The 26,066-nt window shown below is 37.1% G+C and overlaps 1 protein-coding gene across 1 annotated transcript in view; it reads left to right on the top strand.

The window, feature by feature from the left end:
* The first annotated feature begins 8,548 nt into the window (after window positions 1–8,548).
* Window positions 8,549–26,066, top strand: part of DUSP10 (dual specificity phosphatase 10) — a 35,189-nt gene continuing 17,671 nt past the window's right edge. Inside the window, exons 1-2 of the mRNA XM_039341642.1 lie at window positions 8,549–8,902; window positions 11,414–12,254. Coding sequence (XP_039197576.1) covers window positions 11,456–12,254 — 799 coding nt within the window. The 5' untranslated portion in view covers window positions 8,549–8,902; window positions 11,414–11,455. The remainder of the gene's footprint in view (window positions 8,903–11,413; window positions 12,255–26,066) is intronic.

Below are 26,066 nucleotides of genomic sequence, written 5' to 3'. Positions count from 1 at the left end.
AGTTCGCTGAAGTCAACAAAAAATTAGCTACCGGTTTTACTGAACCGGTGTGAACCAGCTGAATCCCACCACTGAATCAAACCCTTGTTCCCTTTTATTGCCCTGCACATGGCATGCATGTGAAAAAAGGAGAAGGGCTTTGGTCACAGGGCCATGGTTACCATCTTGATTTTTTTGATCCCTGGTGGAGAGAGGAATGCCATCTTGTTTGAACTATCTAATCTTGCCTATGTATGATCTTCATGGAAGCAAATCCATATCTTTTTTAAATCAACTTTTCCAGTGGATACATTTCTAGGAACTGTTTTTTTGAAATTGCTCATACAAAGAATATTTACCCTTTTAGGTAAATGAACTGATTGTGCTAACCAAAGGTCACCTAAATTAATCATTTAAGCATCTGGCAACATTGTTTAGTAAAGTAATCTTTGGGCTAAGGTTTAAGTACTCCTAATCTATCTTCTTACTCTGAATTTCGAACCCTTCTCACGTATTTCCCTTTGCTTCCATTTCCCCATTGCCTCCTATATGTTTACTGAAGGAATTCCTTGCTAAGCCTGCAAGGATTAGATAATTACTGTGGATTAAAAACATGAGCTTCAGCAAGCAAAATCACGTGCAAATTTAATCCTCAGTAGATCAAAAACTTCAAAAATAATTTAAGAAGAAATGAAAGAACGAATGTTGTCATGTCAGGAAAGAAGTCAAAATAACAGTCTTAGAATAAACCTTTTTGGTGAGTCTCATAAACAGTTTCTACTTAATTTCATCTTCTATTACTTTCTCCTTTTTTGCATATATGAATCACAGTAGCATACATATGCAATTCTAAGAAGGGAGATGGCCGAAGAGGAGGTGATGTTAGGGATACTGACATTCTTTTTTCTAAGCAAAACAGAGTATCTTGAAATGGAACTGCTGTTATTAACAGCAGACTGATGCAACCTGATTTGGAGGGGGGGAGGAGAGGGGAAAAATCTTGTTAAGACTTTGTTGCTTTATGTGACATGAAGGACTGATGCCGTGAACATCAGACAATTGTGGGCAATCTTTATGGTCTGTACAATTCATAGCAGGTGGCTTTGTCTAACTTCCTGTGGGAAAAATCTTAGCACACATTTAAGTTCTGTGGCAGTATTTTAAGGCCAAGGTTCTGGTGAAAAACAGAGTTATTAATGGCTAGTCAGAATAGATGGTTCATACCACTATGATGATTAGTATCAGAAGGTATATGCTAAGGGAAGATAAGTAGCAAAAAGTGCTTGTATTTGTGAAGCTGTGTAAGATTGTAGGCTTTTGGGGAAACAGACTAGTTACCTGGAAATAGAAACAATTTTTAAATCTCTTTATGGCCAGATTAAAGAAGAGAAAGGGCTCATACAAGGTAAAGCCTTATGCTTATAATACAAAATCAGAATTTGGTGTTGTGATTGAGCCAGGCCAATGTGTAAATAAGGCTATTTTGTACTGGAAATATTTATCCCTTAGTTTTCCACTAATGTAATGTGGTAATTTTCATATAAAACACTGGCTATTTCATATTAACTTCCTTATAGATGATATAAGTTAACTAAACTGATTTTGAACAACACACTGAAGTTAAAGGGTAACTAAGCACAGCACAGTAGAATAAAATGGACTTAGGCAGTAAAGGGTGTAGTACAATCACAACTCTTGAGTTCTGGATGTCTAATTTTGCAACCACTGGAGAGAGAAATACACTATGCCTTTAGCCCTCTTTTCCTAAAACTGACTCTTCCAGAGGGTAATGGACTTCTCATTACTTAGGGTGAAAACTAAAGGTGAAAATGAAGTGGAAGGGTAGACATTCTGGTGCCCTTCATATATTTGGATTATAGTTCTCACACACTCCAGCTTGCCAAGTTGCCACATTCAGATGTAGCATCTGTCTGTCTGTCTGTCTAGGAAATCCTATGCAGGCTTCTCTAGACTGCAATGATCACACAGTAGTAAAGACAATAAAACTCATCCTGGAACTGCAACAATTGGCTATTTTTATCAGCCTTCTGCAAATATTGCAGTCCCAAAAAAGTCTCCAATGGATTTATAAACAATCCATTTATATGAACTTGGCCTTGGATTCCATTTCTAGATTCACAAAATACTAGTTGGTAGAATGAGATGTAGCATTGCAGCATACTTTAAAAAAAATAAAACAAAAACAACTGTCCCATCCCTTTCTTTCATTCCTCTATCATTATTTAGGGTAACTGAATGAGATATAGGCATAACTACTTCTTTCAGATAGTGTGGTTTAAAAAAATAGCAGCAAAATAACTATGGAAAGAAATGTCCCATCCCATTCTCTGTTTCTTCCATTATTATTTTAGCTAATATTTATTTAAATTTATTATAGCTACCCACTGCCATAAAATGTGTTCATTATCTCCCTATCCCAACAATCCTTCACCATAGAAATACTGAGAATATTTTAACTACGGTAATAAAGATTCTGGTATATTTATATGACAGGAAGAAACAGAATTGGAGAGGGTGGATTAATTCTGAAAACTAAAGTAAATGCTATGAATTTTATAAAGGGAAATCTATGCAGAACACACATTTGTTAGCATTTTCACTTAAGATAACCAGATGTAATTTTTGCCAAGCTTTTCAGTCATGGTTTTCTGACATACATACAAGTCTAAAATATCATGCACATACACAAACATCTTTTCCTCTGGGTTTTGGTGCCAATTTTGAATTGCTCTCCAAATATTCCAGCTTTCTCAGAAGTTTTTTTTTAAGTTTTTTGTTATATTTGTTTTTTATAAACTGAACTGAAATGTTGAGCTGTACAACAACATTTATTTATTTAAAATAACTAAGCATGTAAACTATTTACTATATATTCTTTCTGTAATGGAATCCTCAATCTTATAACAAAGTCCTACACCCTTCTGGCTTTTTTCCTTGCAAATATAAACTCCTCCTTCTATTTAGTTATTACTAGCATGTTTTGTTACGATTAATGTTTGTATATCAACACTGTAGGGCCCAGTCAAAGTGATTGCTATTGGATTAGCTGAAGCCAAAATTTAGGCCCTATTCTACTAACATGTGTGCCCAACTACAGCTGGAGAAAGCTACATGTCTGGGTATCTGTGAGCTGATGGTTTCTCTTGGGCTCAGACAACCATTTGACCAACCTTTCATCTTCCCCGTGGTAAGCAATCACACAACTGGATGCCTGCGCGACTGATTCTAGCATGGAGTCCTCTGCTTCTTTTCATATCTCTTTGCTTTCAGACTCAGAATGCCCAATAAGAATCTGCTGCATGACTCGTGGTGAGCACCGCTCATGGGCAATATGGGTTAAGACTGAACTTTAGATTAAGAGATGCTTTGAAAGGCTTGACAATTTAAGTGTATCATCTTGTGTGTGACTCATTAAAGCACCCCCCTGTGCTTCCAAGGACTGATGGATTCAACATAAGCCTCTCTGCAGCAGCCACACAATTTTAGAAAATGATGAGATTGTTTTAGTGAGTCAAACGGATGCTGTGTTTCCAATCCCATATCTTCTGCACAGTCCTAGCATGATTAGAGAATCTGCTTTTGAGCTTGAGGAGCAATGAGAGATATGTCACTGAGAATATATGACTGCTATAGAAAGAATGGACTATTCATCCCATTCAAGCCCTACCTGGCTGTTGTAAGCATTCACTCCTTCCTGTATCAAATATCTTCTTTCCAGATATTTATTTATTTGCAAATTTTATGTTTTCATTATTTTGCTGGAACTATTCATGAAATGTGCTAGGCAGGATTGTTATTGAATGCTCCCCAGCATCATCAAGGAAAATGACAGATTGGTGCATGGCATGGGGAATGTGTTGTGTGAATCAGACTGTCAGGACATATTAGGATGTTGTTCTGCCTCTAGCAGGGACTTGTGGGTCTTGTCCCTGTCTACAATTGGCTGAAGTAAATCCATAGATTTACTGTAGATTAACATGGCTGTCCTTCTACAGTGTCTACAATGAGAGGCACCAGGTTCATCTGGAAGCAGTAGAAAACTATAAAAACTACCAAGGAACTGACACCGTTACAAATAGGCATTATTTTTATAACCAAACGAAAAAAACCCCGAGTCAATTTGTTCTGGTGGTTAAGTCACTAGGTTAAAAACCAGAAGAGTATGAGTTCTAGTCTTGCCTTATGCAGAAAGCCAGCTGGATGACCTTGGGCAAGTCACTCTCTTGCAACTGTACTCGTCTTACAGGGTTGTGAGGAAAATGAGAGGAAGAAGGAATGCTGGATATGTTCGGCACTTTGAGTTATAAAAAATAATAATAAAAGCAGGATAAAAACAGCTTGAAGGTGAAGAACCCTCTGTAGTGTACATCTCTGTCCTTTCTTTTTTCTTTTTCACATTGTACCACTTTGCAGTTCATCATTTCATGTACTGAATTATTGCAATCAAATGGTCAGAGAGTCAAAGCTTATTTGCTGCAAAGAAAGGCTAATGTGCTGAGGAATTTGTGATTAGGAAAAAAAATAAAGACAAAGATGGAAAGTATAGAGATTCATAAAAGGATTCATGCTGTAGAGAAAAGAGACTGGTGATAAAAATGTCTTCTTTCATTGTACTTCAGTTCAGGGTCATCCAATTAAATTGGGAGAATATTAAAGATCAACTAAAGAAAAGATTCCTCTGAACAGCACAGAATTAATTCATTAATTCAGACATGTAAAATGTAATGAAGTCAAATTTAGTTTTTACCTGTTTGGCTCCACCTATTTCTTTCTCTTTATCCCACTGTATTATTTGAAATGTAGTTCCTTTGTATATTCATCTGTAGCCCTCAGCCTGAAAAAGTTATTCATCCCTGACCTACCGTATATGCAAATATCAGGTTAGACACTTTGAGTAAATGATTAAAAATTGCTAGGAAGAAACAGTAGAAACAGGAATATTGTATCAAGATCTACTTTTGGACTTCCCACAAACACATAAGTGGTCAGAATAGGAATAATGATGCTACAGTAGCCTTGGATCAATTCAGAAGGTTTCTAATACAGGTAGTCCTTGACTTACAACAGTTCATTTAGTGACTGTTCAAAGTTACAACAGCATTGAAAAATATGACTTAAGACCATTTTTCATACATATGACCATTGCAGCATCCCCATAGTCAAATTCGGACGCTTAGCAACTGACTTATGCTTATGATGGTTGCAATGTCCTGGGATCATGTGATCCCCTTTTGCAACTTTCTGACAAGCAAAGTCAATGGGGAAGAGAGATTCACTTAACAACTGTGTTACTCACTTAACAACTGCAGCGATTCATTTAACAACAGTGTCAAGATAGGTGGAAAATTCACTTAACAAATGTTTCACTTAGGAACAGAAATTTTTGGCTCAGTTGTGGTTGTAAGTCAAAAACTATTTGTAATCCTATAAATTAACTTGGAAAATGTTACTTGAATATAAAACCAATAAACGTGTCATTCTTCAGATATTGTCAATTTAAAATTCTATCCCCACTGACTGTTTGCCTTATTAAAAAATGAAGATCGACATTAAAGTACAAAAAAAAATGGAAGGTCATAAGTCTCCCAGTTCTATTATAACATTTGTTTCTAAATCATATCATTTGGGAGAAATAATCTCAGATAATTAAGACGGAATTGTTTTTTTCCTCAAAATTGTTTGGCAGATGCATGTAGTTCTTTTCAGAAGATCCAGCCTCTTCCAAAAATTATTTTTATTTTTGGTTGTACAGAGCTGAATCAAAGCAACTGAGAGAGAAATTAATCAATATAGTTCTTCCTAAGGATATCCAAAAATACAGACATAATTACAAGACACAAAGGAAGAAAAAATTTCCAGAACTGGATTGTTATTCCACTGAGTATTAAAAGATGTGTATTATGCCTTTTTCTTCAGTATTATTGGAAGTCCTTTTTGTATAAAATTTCCCATCCTCTATCAGTGAAGCTTATATAAGGTGATTGGTTTTTGAAGATCCTACAACTGCTGACCAATATTTTTGTAAAGTATTGATACAAAGATATTGACAGTAATTCTGGCACAAAGATTAGAGATATTTAATTATCCATCCTACACAATCTTTAGAAAGGGTAAACAAATGACTGATTTTTTTTAAAAAAGTGTACCTTTTTGAGCATAGCATACAAAATGAGAACCATTGAAAAATTTAAATCCTAACATATCCAATTTTATGTCATACAGAATAATAGTCTGATTCTTTTAGTGGTTATTTGAAATTCCACATTACTATTGGTCTTATAGAGAAGATTTCCAGTATTAACCTATCTGGTTATTTTCCCCATATCTGACAACTGAATATCTAATTATATGCATTCTTTTCTTTTTTTAATGTACATCAAATCCAGTCCTGTTATGTAACATATTCTGCTAGTCTAGCTGGAATGTTATTGAATGTTTGAAATCATAATACATAGTATATAATATTTGATTTTATTGTTTTATTTATATTTATAATAAACTTATTATATTTTATTTGTATTTATTAATTTATAATGTATTTTATATAAAATATGTAAATTTATATTCACCAACACAGCTACAGACTATAATATTTGAAAGTGGTAATTCTCCTTTTATATTGCTTAAATAAGTCACAAGACAATGTACCAAAATAAGAAAATGAAATATATAGCAATCATAAAAAGCCCTCCTCCCACTATAAAATCCATAAGCTAACAAAAACTATAACCAAAATAAAATTTAACCATAATAACAGTTTAAACAACAGTCTAACACATTCACTAATACCTACAAACCTATAAAAACAGGATTATTCTAAGAGTCTATAAAATACCTGCAGGATAGTAGCCAAATGAACCTCAGAGAATAAATTTTGCTCCAGTGTTGGGGCCTCTACCAAGAAGGTTTGCCTCTGAGGCCTATTTAAATATCTTATCTTGAAATGATAACACATAATTGACTAGTAGACCCCAGACAGGAGAGATGAACCTGCAAGTAAAATGGGAGTCAAGGCCACTTAGGGCTTTATGCAACAATACTCAGACAATGTTATGGGTTTCATCAGTCAGGAATATACCTGACAGACCATAAGGGGTGGACCTTCTCTGCTGTGGTACCCTCCTTGTGGAACATTTGCTCCCTCAAATTGAGGTTGTCTCCATCCCTATCTATTTTCCAGAAGTTCCTCAAGACCCTGGTTATGTCATCTGGTGGGGTGTGGGGGTGGGGTGTCTTAGAGGAATGGTGAAATCTTGAGGTGGCTCCCTTGTTTATCTAATCTCTTGTGTGTTTTATGCTTTATTAATTTTTTAATTTGACTGTTTTTGACATTTTTATTATTTTTATATTTTTGCTGTATGCCATTCAGGATCACTTCTTGTGAGATGGAAGATCATAAATTAGATAGATACCGTAGATAGATAGATAGATAGATAGATAGATAGATAGATAGATGGGAGAAATATATCACCAGATTTGAAATATAACCTTCCAAGATGGGGTGCAAATATGGCTGGTGGTGCTGTATCTGACTTGACTCATTATACTGAAGTAATGTTTCATAATGACTAAGGTACCCTATCTGGTAGTCCGGTGACCATGCTTTTGGGGAATAACACTAGTTGTCCAACACAGCTACAAGAAGTGAGGCTAGATGTGGCTACCTTATGCTTTTTATTAGGTTGTCATCTTCAGAGGGCTAGTTTTGAATGGTTCCCCAGTTAATAGAACCCAGATATAATGGGATTATTGAATTCTACCAGCCTCATCTCTTTGCTGTCTAAAAATTAAAGAAATCATAGCCAGGACTGAAAAACTAAGAGCACCAGTTTAATTCTAATAGTAATCATAGACCTGGTGAAATCTGAGATCAGGAAGTGTTATTTGGCCATTTCTCAAAACTACAAGGTGCATTATTATTTTCAGTTCTTTATTTACATCTTATTAACTATGGTGTAGTTGTTTGCTCTTTGATTGACTCTCTTTCTTCGGTTGCACTGCTGTAAAACCTCACTGCATCCTCCTCTGTGGAGATCACAACACATAATCTAATTAAAAAACTCAAGAGGGGACCTGGTCTTCCTAGTCCTGTTGTCCTCCAAGCGGTGGTGGATAAAGATAACAGCTGGACAAAATGATTGTTGTTTCTCCAGGGCTGCTCCGAATGAAAAGCTAATTGTCAGTCAGCGATGGGCTCCGGTGCGGTAACGCGTTGGATAAGAAGAACTGAGTGGCTGAGAGATTCATTCACCGATTCATTCATTCACTGAAAGAGTGGGAGGGAGGGAGATCTTAAAGGGAGAGTAGTAGAAAGTAGTGCTGAACCTCCTGTAAGTGTAAAAGAAATGTAAAAGAAAAGAAAGAGTGGGGAAAATCAGTTAGCCAAGCCACTTTGAGGAAAAGTAGTTAAAGGGCGCGATTGACAATTCTGCGCAGGAAAGGGTTAACCACATCCTCCTGGTAAAGTTTAAATGTAAATAGGGAGCAGCTGCTACTGCTCCTCTCCGGCTGAGGCTGGCCCACTGGAGCTTTTGATTGGCCTTCAATGACATCACTCGCTCCGCAGGTTATAACACAGAAAGCCCGAAGCGACTGCGACCAAACCAACCCTTAAGAGATGAGAGGGCAGCCAACGGCTCCGCCCACTTACTCATTCGCTCCCAATCATTGGCATCTCCGCGAGAGGCGGAAAACTAGCCACCAGGAGAGAACGCCTATTGGGTGAAGGCCCCGTTTATCTCTTCTATTGCCTCGGCCCCTTTCGAACCTTACATTTACTGGGTAGCAAAAGAGAAAGTAAGTATGTTGCAGCTGGAGATCAATGAAGCTAAGTGAATGGTGTACATAAATCGATCACCGCAGCCGCGCGCCAGGTGCTGAAGGATATCCATTCATTTATGAAGTAAGTAGATGACTTTCTTTCATACGGGAGAGGAGCTGTGTCTGTGTGTTTATGTAGACAACAGAGGAGCTTCGAAAAGAGTTTTTTTTTCTTTAAAGAGAGAGAGTTTGGGTCGATAAAAATGAGACCGCTGCCTCTCTTCCTAACCCCCATCTACCCCTTGTCGTCGTTTGTGCGTTTTTCTCTAGCGGATGTTCACCAAATGAGTTGGATGAAAGCGAGCTGTTCTCGTTTGGGATTACTGCAGTATATTGGGGGGTGGGGATCGGGGTGCATAAGAGGCACCCAGCTTCAGCATCCTTCGTATATACACTTGGGGGGGGGGCGTCTTCTCTTTCCTGGGACCTGTGGAACTATTAGATGAGCCTGAGGACAAGGAGTAGTTATTGTTGGCTGCGATTTGCTTCAGTCGCAACACTGACATCGCGGTTTGGCTGGGAATAAAAACTGCCTCTGCTGCAGAGACGCAGATCTTTCCGAATTGCTTTGCCTAGGGGGGAAAGGATTATCTTTGGCTCCCCAATATGTTCTTAAGATGTTTTAAACCCTCTCGCATTCCATACCCGACTCGGTTATAAAAGTCACAGTATGCTCCTGGTTTGTTTTTGTTTTAGAAAGTGCCGTTTGTCTTTGTGTGTCCCTTGTGTCCCTCCGCCCCTCCCCGCGCCTTTGCTTCCTTATTTCTTAAAGCGCCCGAGGGGCACATTTGCGCGCACCAAGATTTGTGCTTCACAAAGGAGGGGGAAGAGGGGTTAAAAAGCTCCTTCTGTATATTTCAGATTTTTTTTTCTTTTTTGCCTCTGAGTAGCGTTCTTGGGCTGCTGCTTTTCACCCAGATGACAGATTATTTTGTCCTTTTTTGCAGCAGCGATTTAAATTCATCCTGCAAATACTCTCCCCCCCCCTCCGTGGAGAGAAGAACATTACTTATTCTGACTTTGTCTTAAAATGAAGACCGTACTAACGGAAGGACAATCGGTGGAGAGGATGCTGTGATTTTAGAAGATCAGTATAGAAGAATTACTTTTCCTTTTTTTAAAAAAAAAAAAAAACCATGCCTCCTTAAATAGGTTTAAAATAATTTTTGAGGTACAGTCCTTTGGAGGAGATGAGGACAATTCCCCTTACTTTTGTCTGATCCTGGGCAAGCTTCCTCTGCATTTATGACTTAAATAGGAATTTAAGTATGATTAAGTTTTCAAGTTTCAGAGACTCAGAAGGTAATGCAGTAACCTTTTTTTTTTAAAAAAAATCATTGACATCTTTGACCTTTTAATTAGACTGAGCCAGATACCAATGTAATTGGTCACTCAGCAGTGCTCTAAAGTTAATATAAGATACAAACCTCCAAGGTAATAGGAAGGTTTACTTTTTTTTCTATTAAGATAAATAATTTCAAGCTCTGTAATCATGTGTTCAGCAGTAACCAGAAGAGTTTGTGTACCTTGAGGCTTAGATGTTCCAGAGCTGTCATTAAATGATTGCATTAGCATCTGACTAAAGAACAATTCCGAAATAGCAATTCCATTCATAAGAGATACATGACACCCTCCCATTTTTTTTTAAAAAAAAATCCTCTTTCATTTCAATATTTGTTTTCATTGCTAGACAGTATATTGGTGCATCCTCTCTGCTTCCTTGGCAGTTTTGAAAATGTCTTCTTAAAAAAAAAAGTTGCAACATTTCTTCCATGCTCAGATTTATTTTTCCTATTTTCTTGAGATGTTATAATAACTTTTGACTATTTCATTTATGGATTACATAGAAGAAAGCCTGGGATCTTTTGTGTAACCTTTCTTTCCTTTTAGAGCAACTTTGTAGGAGTTGTCTGCTACCTGCTCCACAGACACTGTGGTAGGTTGTCTACCACAGTAAGACGTGTTAGATTAATTAGTTTGCCAAACCTCTATTTTTTGCTCTTTAATATGGCTGTGTAGATTATCCAATCAAAATAACAGATGATAAATTTGAAGCAAAAAAGATTGATTTTTCATCTTTTTCTAATGAATGAGAGAGCAAGAAGCGATCATGGCTGGATTACTTTCAAGCAAAAAGTAACCTATTTAGTAACTTCATTGGTATCTGAAACTTACTATTTATTCTCAGACACATGCATTCATAATATTACCCTTAAAGTTTAAATGTGAGATAAAGGGGATATTCTGTAGCAAATGCCATCATTGTGCCCACATGAAAGTAGTACACATACAATCTTAGTTGGCAAAGAATTATATTCTGTCACTTCTGCAGTTCCATAAAGGATTGGGCTGGAGGATTTTCTGATTCATTTACACTCTTGCTTCTAACTTAGCTAAACAGTAATTCATCTTTAGTTTTCCATTATTTCTTTGCTAATTGATTGCAGTTGCTAATGGTTTTCTTTACTTTTACCAATTCCAAACAGCTCTTGGAATGATCATTGTTAAAGGAGGTTCCCACACAAGTCTAAGAATGAAAGCTTGTCCATCACAGTATAACTTACCTTTTCTCCTTTTCTTTTGTTTTTAACAGAGGACGCTTGAGTTCCTTTGGCTTCCCATTCTCAGCCTCCTCATGCCTCCTTCTCCACTAGACGACAGGGTTGTAGTGGCACTCTCCAGGCCCGTAAGACCTCAGGATCTCAATCTTTGCTTAGATTCCAGCTACCTTGACTCTGTTTCCTCCGCCAGTGAAAACCCTGTGAGTCTCCTCAGCACGGCTGTTGTGTCCATCAAGGCTGCTAATCTGACGTATATGCCCTCATCCAACGGCTCTGCCCGCTCCTTGAGTTGTGGATGCAGCAGTGCCAGTTGCTGCACTGTGGCAACATACGACAAGGACAATCAGGCCCAAACCCAAGCCAGCACCAGCAGCATCTCTGCCAGCATAGGAACCTTGACTACTTGCTCAGCAAACCAAATGGTCAACAACAATGAGAACATTAGCCCTCTGAGTCCATCAGGTGGTGTGGGGAATCCAGTCTCAGGTCCAACAAAGCAACTGGCAAGCATCAAAATCATCCATCCCAATGACCTGGCAAAAAAGATGACCAAATGCAACAAAAGCCACCAAGGCCCAGTCATCATTGATTGCCGGCCTTTCATGGAGTACAACAAAAGCCACATCCAAGGGGCTGTTCATATCAATTGCTCTGATAAGATCAGTAGGAGAAGGCTTCAGCAGGGCAAGATCACTGTCTTGGACTTGATCTCTTGCAGAGAAGGCAAGGACTCCTTTAAAAGAATCTTTTCCAAAGAAATAGTTGTTTATGATGAAAATACTAATGAGCCAAGCAGAATAATGCCTTCACAGCCATTGCACATAGTGCTAGAGTCTCTCAAGAGGGAAGGCAAGGAACCGCTGGTTCTGAAAGGTATTTATAACTGCTATTCTGCTTTTTTTTCCCTCCTCTGGATCCAATTTAACTTAGGCAAGATCTGAGCCAAGTTAAATTTGACTGGGTTACCCATTCCTACAGACATGTACTGTTGCTTACTTTCTTTTGAATAGAGTGGTATTTAGAGGAGCTCACACCAATTCAGAAATCTTCTAGAGCAGGGGTTCTCAACCTTGGCAACTTTCAGACTTGTGGACTTCAACTCCTAGAATTTCTCAGCCAGCTTTGTTGGCTGAGGAATTCTGGGAGTTGAAGTCCACAAGTCTTAAAGTTGCCAAGGTTGAGAACCCCTGTTATAGAGTTTCTGTGTTTCATGGGAGAGGGGAAAGTACAAACCATATAAAACTACTATTTAATAATAGTTTTCTGTGGTACTGTTAATAGAAAGGATCCCCAGCAGGATTCCATCTAAAGATCTCAAAGCACAGCTGTTTCATCATTTCTGGAGCTCCCAGTTGCTGGGAAGAGGAACTGGTGCACATGGCAGGGACAAAAGAGGAAGTTCAGGCCACTCATACTTCCTTTGGGGGTAATTTTTCCTCCTGGCTTCTGAAAGACTCATAGCATGTTAGTGATCTAAAAGGGTTTATTTTTTTAAATCTCTAAAGTACTTAATTAAACCAGGGATGAAATGGCTTGGCATTCAGAATACATATAAAGAGACATACGCTAAGCTCCCTTACAGTTTAGTGATGTATACATGCCTCAAAATGATTTGAAATAAATACTTCAGACCTAAAATAACTGCACATCATCTCCTGCTATTCATTAAAGTAGCCCAATTTTTTTTAGGCTTCTGTGAAACATGAACAACAACAACAAAATACTGCTGTTTTAAGAGTTGCATTAATCAGTTGGTTTCTTAAAAGTATTGGCACTTTTTCTCAGATTTGGGCAGAAGCCTGAAAGATTTTTAATAAATAGAGAGATGTTGCACTTATTTGATATCTGCACACACTGTATGTGTGTGTTTGTGCACATAACATATGCACATACATATAGTCAGGCTTGGTTATTGACTCGATCATATAATAGAAAATATCCGGTAATTAGTTGCTTCCATGCTTATTAACTAAAATCATAATTTTAAAAAATGTTATATTGCTTGTTTTTATAACATATGGTAGCACAACACAAATGCTAGGACCTCCAATGTATTGGAGTATTGTACTTTATAATCCTCATGTCCTTTTTGTCATAAGCAATCAGAGTAGCTTCTAGGCAAAAATAAAACTACAAAATATAAATCCATCCCAAACAATATTAAAATTGTGTGGTTTCATGTCTGGTTCCTTCAGTAATTTATTCACAATATTTATAACATGATAGAGGAGGAGGAAATGTTCTTAAGGAAACCTTTGCAAAATATACACATCATTCATGTTTTGAAATCTGATTTGAAGAAACTGGACTTGGGAGTAATAAGTACTTCAAAAGCCTGTCTCTTGGGCTTCCATTCTATATGATTTTATTGGCAGGAGTGCACAATAGAATCTTCAAAGCATATAGGAATCAATGGTAGGAAATGGTGAATGACCTCTTATAGGCTGATTTGGACTAGATAGGTCTAAGCCCGTGGTGGCGAACCTATGGCGCGCGTTCCACAGGTGGCACGCAGAGCCCTCTCTGTGAGCACGCGCGCCATCGCCCCAGTCCTAGGCCTTCAGCTAGCTTTTATAAAACCTTTTCGCTTTAGGCCTCCACCGCCGTGTACAAAAAAAAAAAAGGTTTAATCATACAATCAATTTCAACTTCTCGTAGGAAAAAAAGATCTCGCAAAGTTGGAATTGATTGATTGAACTTTTTAGTCCCACCCAGTCTGCCGTTATCACTGAAACCATGCCCATCCAATGGGCCATGCTCACCTGGCACCCGATGATACATAAGTGGGTTTTGGGTTGCAGTTTAGGCACTCATTCTCTAAAAGGTTCGCCATCACTGGTCTAAGCTGAGTAGTTTTGAAATCAAACTGCAGTTTATTAGAATATTGTCATGGTTATTGTAAATGTATTCATTAGAAAAATACTGCTTTTAATGAGGCAGGCTCTTTCATAGGTTGCATTCAGACCACACCAGTTATAATGAAGTCACTTCAAAATTAATGGGATTTACAGTCCCCAAACAAATCAGAATTGTGAAATTGTGAAATTCAGCATTTCTAATGAAACGAATAGCAGTAAACTTTCAAATAACTTAAGCAACTTTGAAGCAGGAGATTAAAGTAGAAGTTGCGTTTTGCATTATAATGCATCTTCCAAAGGCCAAAAGAAAGGAAGCAAACAAACTATATTGTTTATTAATATAAAAAAAGAAGTAATTGTTAACTGAAGTTTCATAATTCACTGATGAGGAATGGAATGCTCTAAGTATGCAAGGTTTAGTCAAAAGTTCTACTCATTTTAGAATATTTTCAAGAGAACAAAACAAGAAACTTAGAAAAAGTGGAGAAAAGCTATCTAGCTAAAGAAAATATTAGATGTACAATTGTGAGAATTTTGCAATTAAACTTCAGAGTAAACTGTCCTTTTGACTGAAAGACATTTTTTTAAAATATAAGAAAGTATGTTTTTAATATGTATGATATAACTCTGGGGAATTGAGATTGCAAATTCTATGGGAATTTGATTTCCTTGAGAATCTATGTAGATAAGGGAGTAATTTGAATTATCATCCTGGAAGGTTACAGAAAGGTTTGATGGCGACGAATGACTTTTTTCAGAATTTACGTAAGACTTCTTCAGTAGCAATTGCATATATCATCTACCAATAAGTCCCACTGAATGGATGGGCAATGATTTGTAAATAGACATTTTGGGTTTTATTGCTGTTTTGTTTTCTAATGATAGCAACTGAACTTACCAAACCTAGGTTCAGTTCCTCTGCTTCTGACCTCAAGATTTTCAGTGCTGTCTGCCAGGGTTCTGATGAGGCAGACATCTTCTAAAAAATATTGTTTTGGAATTTTGTTTAGTAAAACCAGAGGGTTTTTTTGTCATAGAATGCCCAGAACGGAGTTCCGGAACTTTTTTTTGGATGAAACCTTGTAGGATAGGCAAGGCAAGTTGTATGACCTGTGTGAGTTCTGGCACCTTTTTTTTTTTTACAAAAAAAGCACTGAGTAAAACAGTTGTATTCCAATGGTAAAAAACTTTTTCAGTTACTACAAGTAAAACTCAAGAATGGGATATTCTGTTAATAGATCTTGCACATTTTTCATGAGGTTACTTACTATATGGAAAACTATACAATAGGAATATTGGTTCTTTCACCATTTTTAATTGTGTGACTCTTAACTATACCTTTGCCAATAAGGGCAGCATATTGGTCATATGGATTTAAATCTCCTATGATTTCCCTTTCATTTTTTGCATCTTCCGAATTGGTTCCAGGATGAGACCTTCAGGAAAACACCCTATTGGCTAAGCCCTGTGCACCTTGACCAGTGGAAGGTTATGCTTGTCCCTTTGTAAATAGAGCACCCCTTTGTAAAAATTCATTCAGTTGTGATATCTTTGGGAACTATGGCTGCTATTTTACAAACAATTGTATTCTAAGATTTCCACTGGTGTCAATGGAACATCATTTTGTAGATGAAGTCGAAAGAAAACACCTTAATATACCTGTAGTACTGTGTTTTGATGCCAAAGATTACTCTATTTCTAAGCGTGCTTGGGACCTTCAGAATAATACATGTGCCTAGGATTTTTTTTTCAGTTTAGGAAATGAGTTGAAATTATTTTTAGGCAAAAAACAAACAATGCCTCCCCCCCAAAAAAATCATTCCTGGTAAACTTCAGGAATTGTTAATGAGGAAAATTGGATTTGATGTTAAAAAACATCAAATTCAATTTTCTGTTACAAACCTGCAGAGATGTACAAGCAGAGCTCACTCTGTCTTTCCATGTGTACAGGAATTATTTGCTAGTCTGACTTCTGAAATGGGAGGTATCTACTAATTATAAAAGGCTTAATAGAAAATACAATTTTAAAAAGTGGCATTTACTGTACTGTGACTTGTAGATTCAAATTGGGATGGACTTTCTTGTCTATTGGAAGGAAGCTAGCTACTCTTTGACACATCTTCAAACATTAATTCATCTTAAAATGGCCAAGGCAAGGACTGTATATTCTCTTAAATAGGTAATTTTTTAATACAAGCTTTAGAGCATTAATTGGGAAAAGGCTATGGTGGTGCAGAATAATCAAGATGGGTACAATCACTAGATGTACCCATCTAGTACAATCACTTTGAAGTCCTTCTGCTACCTCCAGATGCTCCTGGAATGGTGAGAAAGGAAGAGGACTAATATTTTGATGCTGTGTATCTGAGGGCAGCATGTTCACAGTCACTTCCCCTCAACCTGATGTCTTCTAGACATCCCATAGTTTTCAACTATACTGACTAGGGATTTGGGGGACTGGAATCTAAAGCAGTCAGAAAACATTCGAATGGGGAAGCCTGATCTGTATAGAGAGATTGTAATCAAGAGAATGGCATTTGGTCTTGTTCAAGATTTAATTTTGGGGATCTGCTGAAGGGACCAAAGATTAAGGACTGTTAACATTGGTTCTTAAATTTACATACTTTTTAAATCATTTCTACTTTGAAAAAAGGAATGTAGTAAATAAAATATGGAAACAGAATATAGAAAAAAAGGAACATGGAAAACAGTAATTACTCCCTAATCAGCAAATGGAGCTTATGGGTTCATAATTATGTTAGTCATAATAATAAAAAATCTCATTAAACATAGTAAACTTTAAATTAATTTTATATGGAGCATAAAAACACTGCTAATCTGCTCTTTTAATTGACAAATGATTATAACAGTCTCAATTTTGATAATTTTTAAAAATCTATGACTGAAGCTCAACTTTTGGTGCTTTCATGGGTCTGTATTTGCAGTTTTATTGTCAAGTGGTTTATCATCACCTTCTGGGAAGTTATTCCACTTTTCAGTCTATCCCACAGTTCTGGTATTCCCTGGTGGTGTCCTATCCAGATTACAACTAACCCCAATCTTGCATAGTTTCTGGTTATTTCCATTTCAAGGCATGGTTTCTTATTCTTGAATAATTTTGAAAACCATGAATATTAAACAGAAATATATAATACTTTTAAACACATAATGTTCCATATATTCAGTCCTGAATTTTAGAAGACTGAAGTTGAGTTCACTGTGATTTCTTGGTTAGTGTATGTTTGTGTATGACGTCTGCGAGATAACCAGGAGTCCAAATTCTTAGAAGTATGGATTCATAGAGAAGCAAAAACTCTGAAGCTTCTCAAGCCCTGATATGTGGTAAAAGCATTGTCACATAATCACCCCGCAAAACACTGCTACGTCTGTATTCTGAGGCTGGAATTTAAAATTAGCAGAAACATAAATCTAAAAATGCTTTAGAAAGGAGATTATTTTCACTCTCCCCTTTCCCAATTGCTGGTTGAATCCTTTTTGAAATTTAAAGCAGGAAAAAAAATGTTCCTAATTTCTCTGTATTATGTTCTTTTTTTTAAGAATCACAATTTGAAAAAATAGCAAGAGAAGGCCTTTTTTGGAAGTAGGATTTGGACCATGGATGCATATTATCACAAGGCTCTGCTTCAGCCTCTGTGCTTGCAGTGTGGTTGGAGAGGTGTTTGTTATTCAATTTCACTTGTCAGATGGAATTTTTTCCATCATGCTTCAGTAGCTCTTAATGCCCTGCATGTGATGCCATTTTTGTTTTTAGATATTGAACTAAAACTGAAGTTGGGCTATGGAGCTGCTCTGCGTTTTATGTTGAGTGAGGCTCTTTCTTGACTGCAATCCAGTCATAATTTATGGCTGGCCCATCTGATCTTCCTGGTTTATGTTTGTAAACATTGGTTGCTAACTGCCCCATCCAAGTTTGTCTCCGCTCCCCCCCCCTTGTCTAGGACCATGTTCTCCATGTTTGGTGCTGCCTGTCACGCAGGCTGTGCTGTTGCCATTTCAGTGGCTCAGTGTCACACAGAGGAGAAACTGATCAGAGAGACTCTACTGGCCTCACCCCCCATCTCCCCCACCTTTCCTGCTTAAGTTACAGGCTTAATTTACAGCTCTGCCTGATGACCTCGATCAAGTATATTTTCACTCTTCTAGGCATCTGGTGCATTTTGTAAATTTTTTTTTTTGTTTAAGTATAATGAAATGCTGGAGCCAGATAGAATGCCAGAATTTTGTAAATATTAAATGTTTATATTATTGGAATGTACAGATAAAAACTCTTTTTTAGTTATCTGAGCAGAAGTCTACCCTATCTTTACTATAAGAATTTTAGATGTCCATATTTTGTCTCTCCTATTTCTCTTAGTACAGTGCTTCTGTATTATATAAACCTCTGATTGATCACTTTATGGACAGAATACTGGATGATATAAACTGACTTGAGGAGCTCCAGATGTGTTGGATCTTCCGAAATTGTAGCTTTTGCAACCATTCTTTTCACCATTTGTAGCTTGGTAATTAATTGCCCTATTGCTATGCAACTCTGCTGAATAGCTCATAGTCCCTTCATAAAGCAGAAGTAATCTCTTGAATATTAACCTACCTGTAGCATTGACAAATGATCTAGGCAAATTATTAGAATACAGACTTACTCTAATGTTTTCCATGTGCTAACCTGGCTATGAATTATGGATTGGGGGTTCAACACATTGGATTGATAGTGGCTAATTAATAATTACATATATTCTTATATTGTACTAAGTTGATCCCTTTAAGGTGATATGTGCAAATAAACCAATGGTATGATGTAGTGGTTGGAACCTTTGACTAGGAACTTAACTCAGCCATGAAAGCTCACTGGGTTAGTCAGTGGCTCTGCTTCCACATGCTTGTTTGGATCAATGAGGGACAGCGTGTTCAGGAAATATCAAAGGGAAGACTTAATCCAGGGTGATAACCCTTTAAAAACTTAGTCATGAACAAGTTAATGTTATGTTGAAGAATACCTACACATCAAGCTATGTGACCCATTTTGTGCTCTAGCTGCTTTGTAGAAGAATTGGTTTCAAGCCCTGGTAAAGAAGAATGCATGTCCCAAACAAAGACTTTAACACACAAGCCAAGGGCTCAGTATTGAAACATTTGAATGGGACATGACGCTTAGACCTTCCTATAAAGCACCAGAAGGTGCTTTGGACTTTAAGCATGCCACTGACAATGTATGTGTCCTTATTAGTGGAAATATGGATTAGATAGTGTTGTGGCCACTATCAGTCTAGTCTATTTTATGGAATGGTATTCTAATAAAATTGGAGAAAATAATATTTAAGGGTTATGGCCCCGGAAGGCAGATGTAATCCAAACCCAGTGAATAAATATAACAGTGGTTGCAACCATTGGTACTTATAATTCAGGCGTGTTGTCAACACATTACATCACATCCATTAACAGTTAACTAAGAACATTAACTTCCGTACATATGTCTCTGTTTGAAATTTGACTGACTGATAAGTAACACAAGCCTATATAGAAACAGAAGAAATGTGGTTGAGAATACTCCAACTAACTGGCTAAAATTTTATTTTGATTTCATGCAGTTGTTATTCTGTTTGGTATTTGTTTTTAGGAACCAATGGTGAATCATGGGACATTTTGAAACAAAAGAAAAAAGTTTGTTTAGTGTTTTTTTTTAGTTAGAATATCATGTTTTCTTTCTACGGTTATGTATAGAGAACTGTTTATGATGTGCTTTTTGTAAAATGACAGCATATTTATTCTAGCACAGTAGTTCACAATCTTTCTAATGCCGTGACCCCATAATACAGTTCCCCATGTTGTGGTGACCCCCAAGTGGGTGTGGCCACCAATAAGAGGGAGTAGGACAGCTAGGGAAAAGGGAAAAAATGGCGGACAGCGTGGTTTGGCAACCCCCGTGAAATGGTCGTTCGACCCCAAATGGGGTCCCGACCCACAGGTTGAGAACCACTGTTCTAGCAGAACTTGCTTTATCAACAATTTTTTGAGATTTGTCAATTCTGAAATGACTACTTCTGAAGTTACCAAACATTAGGTAATTGACTGAGATGGAGAACACACAGACTTTCAAGACCATACTAGCTTAAAAACCAAGGGCTATTTCACTGGAACTTGGTCATAAGGGAATAATACTATGTTGAAACCTGTTTTGCAATTTCTTCATAATTTTCTCGCTATGGGCAGGGGGTTGGACTAGATGACCTCCAAGGTCCCTTCCAACTTTACTATTATTATTATGTGAAAGATACTTCTATTTTTCTACTATATTCTAGACTACTTAAAATTTTCTTTCAGTTTTCTCTGGTTGATACTTTTGAGTTGAATGCTGGTATTATGCAGTTCCCCATCACCCCACAATCTTCCTGGTTACCCAATCATTGTAACTTGAAGAAACCTCTTGAAAATTTTCCCTTTGATTCAGTTGAAATGTGGGAAATCAGGCATCTGCAGATTAATAGAGAGATCATTGATTAACAATTGAATCAGAAGCTACCTTGTAATTAAGAATGTGCAAGAAGAATATTATACTCTACCACTAAGTTTTTCTCTTCTTGGAAAGAAACATCCCAGAATGAACTCTCTTTCATCCTATTGAATGAGAACTGGTAGGAAAAAATATGGAACTGTGTTTCTGAATGTAACATGAACGTATTTGCTAGTTTTTTAGGTATGGGAAGTGATTGGCATGTGCTATGTACTTCCACCTCTTTCCAGTGCAAGTATTGCCAAAATTTTTGTTAGTGATGATTAAATGCTAGATCTTCATCATGGGTGATGCTGACCAGGTCTCCCCTCTTAATTGGAATTTGAGAGTCTGATCAGTATTGTTGAGAGTTAGTAATTCTCCCAATGTAATATAATATTGAAACAATATAGAATATTTGAGCTGTAGAGCACAGGAAGAGGGAAGACTAAAATTAAAAGCAATTATGTGATTAAAGCCACAAGAGACAAATGATTCTTGCAGGAGCATTAGGCAGCCTGAATACTTTTGGTATGGCAAGGGACAGTAACATTTTTAAAAAAAACAAGGTTTTTTTTAGCCCATTTCTTAAAAACACAAGGGTTCTGGCAAGAAAATTGATGAGTAATTAGATGAAGTGTTGGTTTAAGGCAAAGAAATTAACTACCATGGGAATGATTGGAAAGCCGGAAGGAGTACAGCAGTGGTTCTCAACCTTTTTAATGCCATAACCCCCAACCGGTCGTAAGTCGAGGACTACTCAACCGGTCGTAAGTCGAGGACTACTCAACTGGTGCAGCACTGTTTGCAGAATGGGACTTTTGGCGGGCTCAGCAGGGCAGAGACAGCCTGGACAATTCCTATTGGCTTTTGAAAGCCAATAGAATTAGACTCTATTCAAGAGAGTCTATTCCTTTGGCTTTCAAAAGCCAATAGAATAAAAGAGAGTAGCATAGCTAAGGAAAAGGGGGAAAAAATGGCGGACTGCGTTGTTTGGCGACCCCCGTGAAATGGTCGTTCGACCCCAAATGGGGTCTCAATCCACAGGTTGAGAACAACTGGAGTACAGGAACTACTCACTTTTGTTTTCTACACACTGTAACCATCTATTTGGTAAATCTTGTTGGTAATTGCCATGTTCAGTTACTGAATCTTAAAACATATCCCAGATAAATTTTCTCTTATTTTATGGCCTTACGGGAGTGGAGTGGTCACAATTCTCAGGTAGTCACAAGGATTTTTTTAAAATTAAACTCCCAGCATTCTAGAAGATATACTGTTTTGGTAAGAGCATGCTCTGAATTGTATTGTAACACTCAGGAAAGATCTACTAATGTGAGACATACCCTACCCCTTATTGAATAGGATAGTACAGGTTGAACATTTACTCTCATATGAAACATTATCAGTTACCTGTTGGTAATTGCTTTTTACTTAAAGGATCAGGGTACCTTTATTTTCATGCTGGCATTTAAGGAATGTTTATTGCCAGAACTCAGATGGCAATTTATTGTGTATTAGTGACGCATCCTACCAGGACTTTCTATCCTGCATTCATTTTATTGCAATTAATATTTAATTATTTTTCATTTTATATGGGCTACAGTTTGGAAAGTGTTATTAAAACATGCAATCGTGCTATTTGCTTTCTAAGCTCTTACTATAGCTTTATAGCTTAACATGTATTCTGACTATTGATACAAAAGGCTGTAGCTTGTTGAGAGGGAAATACTGTGAGTTTTTCTTGGGTAAACATAATTTGTTTTGTCTGAAGTAGCAGAGTTATGATTTAGCATTATCATGTGCCTCATTAGTTCATTATCTAAACTGATTTCTTGCTTTTATTTTGTGCTTATTATGGAAAAATACAGAATTTAGGGCAGGTTTGATCAGCTAGCTTTGTGTGCCTATTGTGATACAGGTGATAGAGTTTCAGCTTAAGAATGCTAATTTGAAAGTTCTTGTTTTTTTATCTATGCAAATAGAAGTTGAATATGTTTGCACAGCTGGCTGTTGGATGGAATTAAAAGATAATGTATTGATTCTTACATTGTATCATTGTGTTCCTTAAATTGATTTCGTTTGATTTCAGAACAGCTGTAGCTTTTTTCAGGTATTTCTACTTGTATTTTCCATTGCACTGGGGGTGGGGACATCATCCATCCATCATGGAAAATTAACCTGAGAAATAGCATCTTGGTTCTAGCATCAGTGTACATTTTAATTTTTTGAACAGGCATAAACATTGCTAAAGGCCCAAAGGGAGTGAAGTTGTCATCTTTAGCAAAGGAGCCATATTTACATTTCATTAAAAATGAGCATTCACTGTGTTAAAAGTTCCAGATTGCTAAATTCATCCAAGGGGCTTCTTGTTCTGCCCCTTTCCAAATTTCTGAATGTTGCCCTTTGTGTTGTCTTAATGCTTGCATAATCCCCCACATGACAAGCACCAGCTGCTGATTTTGTTCCTGAACCAAGGCTGCAATGAAGGGCAAACAGTGTTGAATTAGATACCAGTACAGTGCTGGTTGGAAGAAAGAACGAATCAGCGATAAAAGCTCCAAATGGCTGTATTAATATTTCACACAAGTCACTTTCTGTGTATGTTTATGCTGACTAAATCTGGGCAAAATGATAGAGTGCCTTTAGCAGGAGCTAAAATAAAATGTGTGCATAAATTAATGAATTCTCCTCACTCTCTGTATGAACAGTAGTAACTTTCCTGTATTATAAACTATGTGATATTTGTTGGAGAAATCTGACATAATTGATTTTATTGCAATCATTTTCCCCCTTTTTCTAAGAATTGGAAAAGAAGATTTGTATTGAATGTTAAAAACAGAGAAGTAAAACAGTATGAAATTTGGATCAAAGCTCAGTTAAACTCTTTGGATGTTATAGAAAGAATATCATCCATGGTGTTGAAAGTCTCTGAAAGAAGGATTCAAATAATGCAAATGTTCCAATGTTTTCTGCTATGTCTTTCCTAGCCCAAATGGAGGAACACCATCTTGGGAAAGTAGTGTTAGAAGTAAGGTCTTCCTCCTGGTTCATCCAAGCCGGGAATAAATAAGCAAACATGGCGACTGCTTTGGGAAGAAGGTTACAGTTTATTGCAGAAAGATGGTTCTTCAGGAAAGTGCAGAGAAGGGGTGAGCACATGGTGTAGTAGGTTTTTATATCCCCTCTAGCCTTTTGTTTGGAATAGTTTCCTGTTCCTGTGGCATGAACCTTGACGCTGTTTCTGAGTGTTTGTCTAGGCCTTGATATCTGTGGTTTAATTCTATTATCATATCCTGCTTCCCAGGTGATGGGGCTAATGACTCCTAGAGTTTGGGTGGGGTATGCAGATCTTCTCTTTTGTCTTCTTGATTGCTCTGGCTCCAACTTTCTGATGGTTTTACATTTGCATTTGTATGAGGCTAACTCTTGCTTGGGACAAAGAAATTTGGGGCCAGGTTTGGTTTCTGCTTTTCAAAAAAAAAATCCTTTTGGTGAAAAATATATTTTCCTTTTTAATATTTCCTTCTGGGGGGGGCTAACTTCCATCAGTAGGTGAGGAATGGGCTTTGGAAATTAGTGGGTGGAGAAGAGTAAAGACAAAGGGCTGCTGATTCTAGGTAACATTTACTTGCTTCATCGCGGTAACTAACGAAGTGAGCTTACATAGTTTGATACTTGTATGTTCAATTTTTACCTACTCTGAATGTTCAGCTCAGTAGTGGCTTCTAGCTTTAGGGTTTTAGGGTACTTTTGTTACAATTGGTTCAAGTACATCTATGCTATGCAACACTTTCTGGAAAAAAAATGGGTTTGAGAAGGACTTTTAAGACTGTAAGTCAGGGGTCTCCAACCCCTGGTCCATGGACCGGCACTGGGCCATGGCATGCCAAAAACCAGGCTGTGCAAACAAGCAAAGCTCTATCTGTGGGATGCTGGCAGCACACAAAACCATGCCCCCTCCAGTCCATGGAAAAAACTCTCTCCATGGAACTGGTCCCTGGTGCCCAATAGGTTGGGGGCTGCTGCTGTAAGTAGTTTCATATGTAAAGGAACCTGGAGGCATTGATAGGCTATAGTATAACTGTTGGTTGTGTGGATTGTAAGTTCTGGAGGCTGCCAAATTGGATAAGGGTTAAGGTAGTTTAAAGAGTTAAGCAAAGTTCAACACAATTGAATATTATATAACTTGAAGAAACAGGAGGAAGTCCCAGGTTGCTCTTTGGACATTTTTAAAAAATGTATATGCTTTTTTTCACCTTGTCATGATTAAATTCCATTTGGCTGGATTTTGGTCATGAGTGACTGAGTGAATTGAGGCCACTGATATTTGAATTAGAATATTATTTTTTTCTTTCAAAAAATAAATAGTACAAAAGATGCCTCTAGCCTCCAGCTTTACAATTTAATATTATTTCTGTTTGCAGTATTTTCACAGGTATGATCTACTAAAATATTTTGTTTTTTTTCCCCTTGGACAGCTATTCTCTCCCTCTCGCCATATTCCCACTGCTAATACTTTGAAAATTCAAGGGCATGCCCTGTTACAGATTAATTGCTTAAGTATTAGCATAACTTTTGTAAGTGCTGACTTCAAATACACTGTCCTTTGTATGTGGTCAGGAGGCAACCCAATCCTAAAATTGTTGTGGCTAATATGAACTATCCAATATAACTGCCAGTTCATATATAGCCAATTGATGTACAAAAGTTGAAAACAGAAAGCAGGTGAATAATGGACTTGTCTGGAATGGAGATCTGTAAAATCTTTTACACAAGAAGATTGGAAACTTCCTTTGCAAAATTCTTCATCTGAACTACTTCTAAGGAGTTGGTTTTGTAGTTTCCTCAGTTTGAAAAACACTGCTTTAGATAAAAGTTTCTCAAATTATGCTAGGTGGTTGGCTGAAAGTAGTAGATGAGGCCATGTTTAGCAGGGTTGGATTATTAAACAGGCCAAGAAGGTTCTGATTTAAGGTCTATGATTATATGATGATGCTGTCACCCTTCAAGGTCACATTTAAAATTCTGGGTAATTTCAAGACTGCAATCATAAAATTACTTTGTAGTGTCATAAAGATTAACAACTCAGACTTTTCTTCGATTTGACTAGTATTTTGTTTAATTTGGTGCTAGTATTTTTAGCTAATACAGTTGATTGTCTTCATTACAGTTGCATATTTCTACTTCTTTTTCCCATCACCTAGAATGATGCATTTTAATATTGATATTTAAAAGAGATGGTTTTAGTTGCTGCTTCTTGTCCAATGTTACGAATTTCCATCCTTAGCTACTTCAGGAATGAAAAAGAGACTGCAA

Source organism: Crotalus tigris, unplaced genomic scaffold, assembly GCF_016545835.1.
Source record: "Crotalus tigris isolate CLP2741 ecotype Arizona unplaced genomic scaffold, ASM1654583v1 scf7180000017771.5222438, whole genome shotgun sequence".
Lineage (NCBI taxonomy): Eukaryota > Metazoa > Chordata > Lepidosauria > Squamata > Viperidae > Crotalus > Crotalus tigris.
Note: the sequence above shows the minus strand (reverse complement) of the source record. Positions and strands in the feature narration are given on the sequence as shown.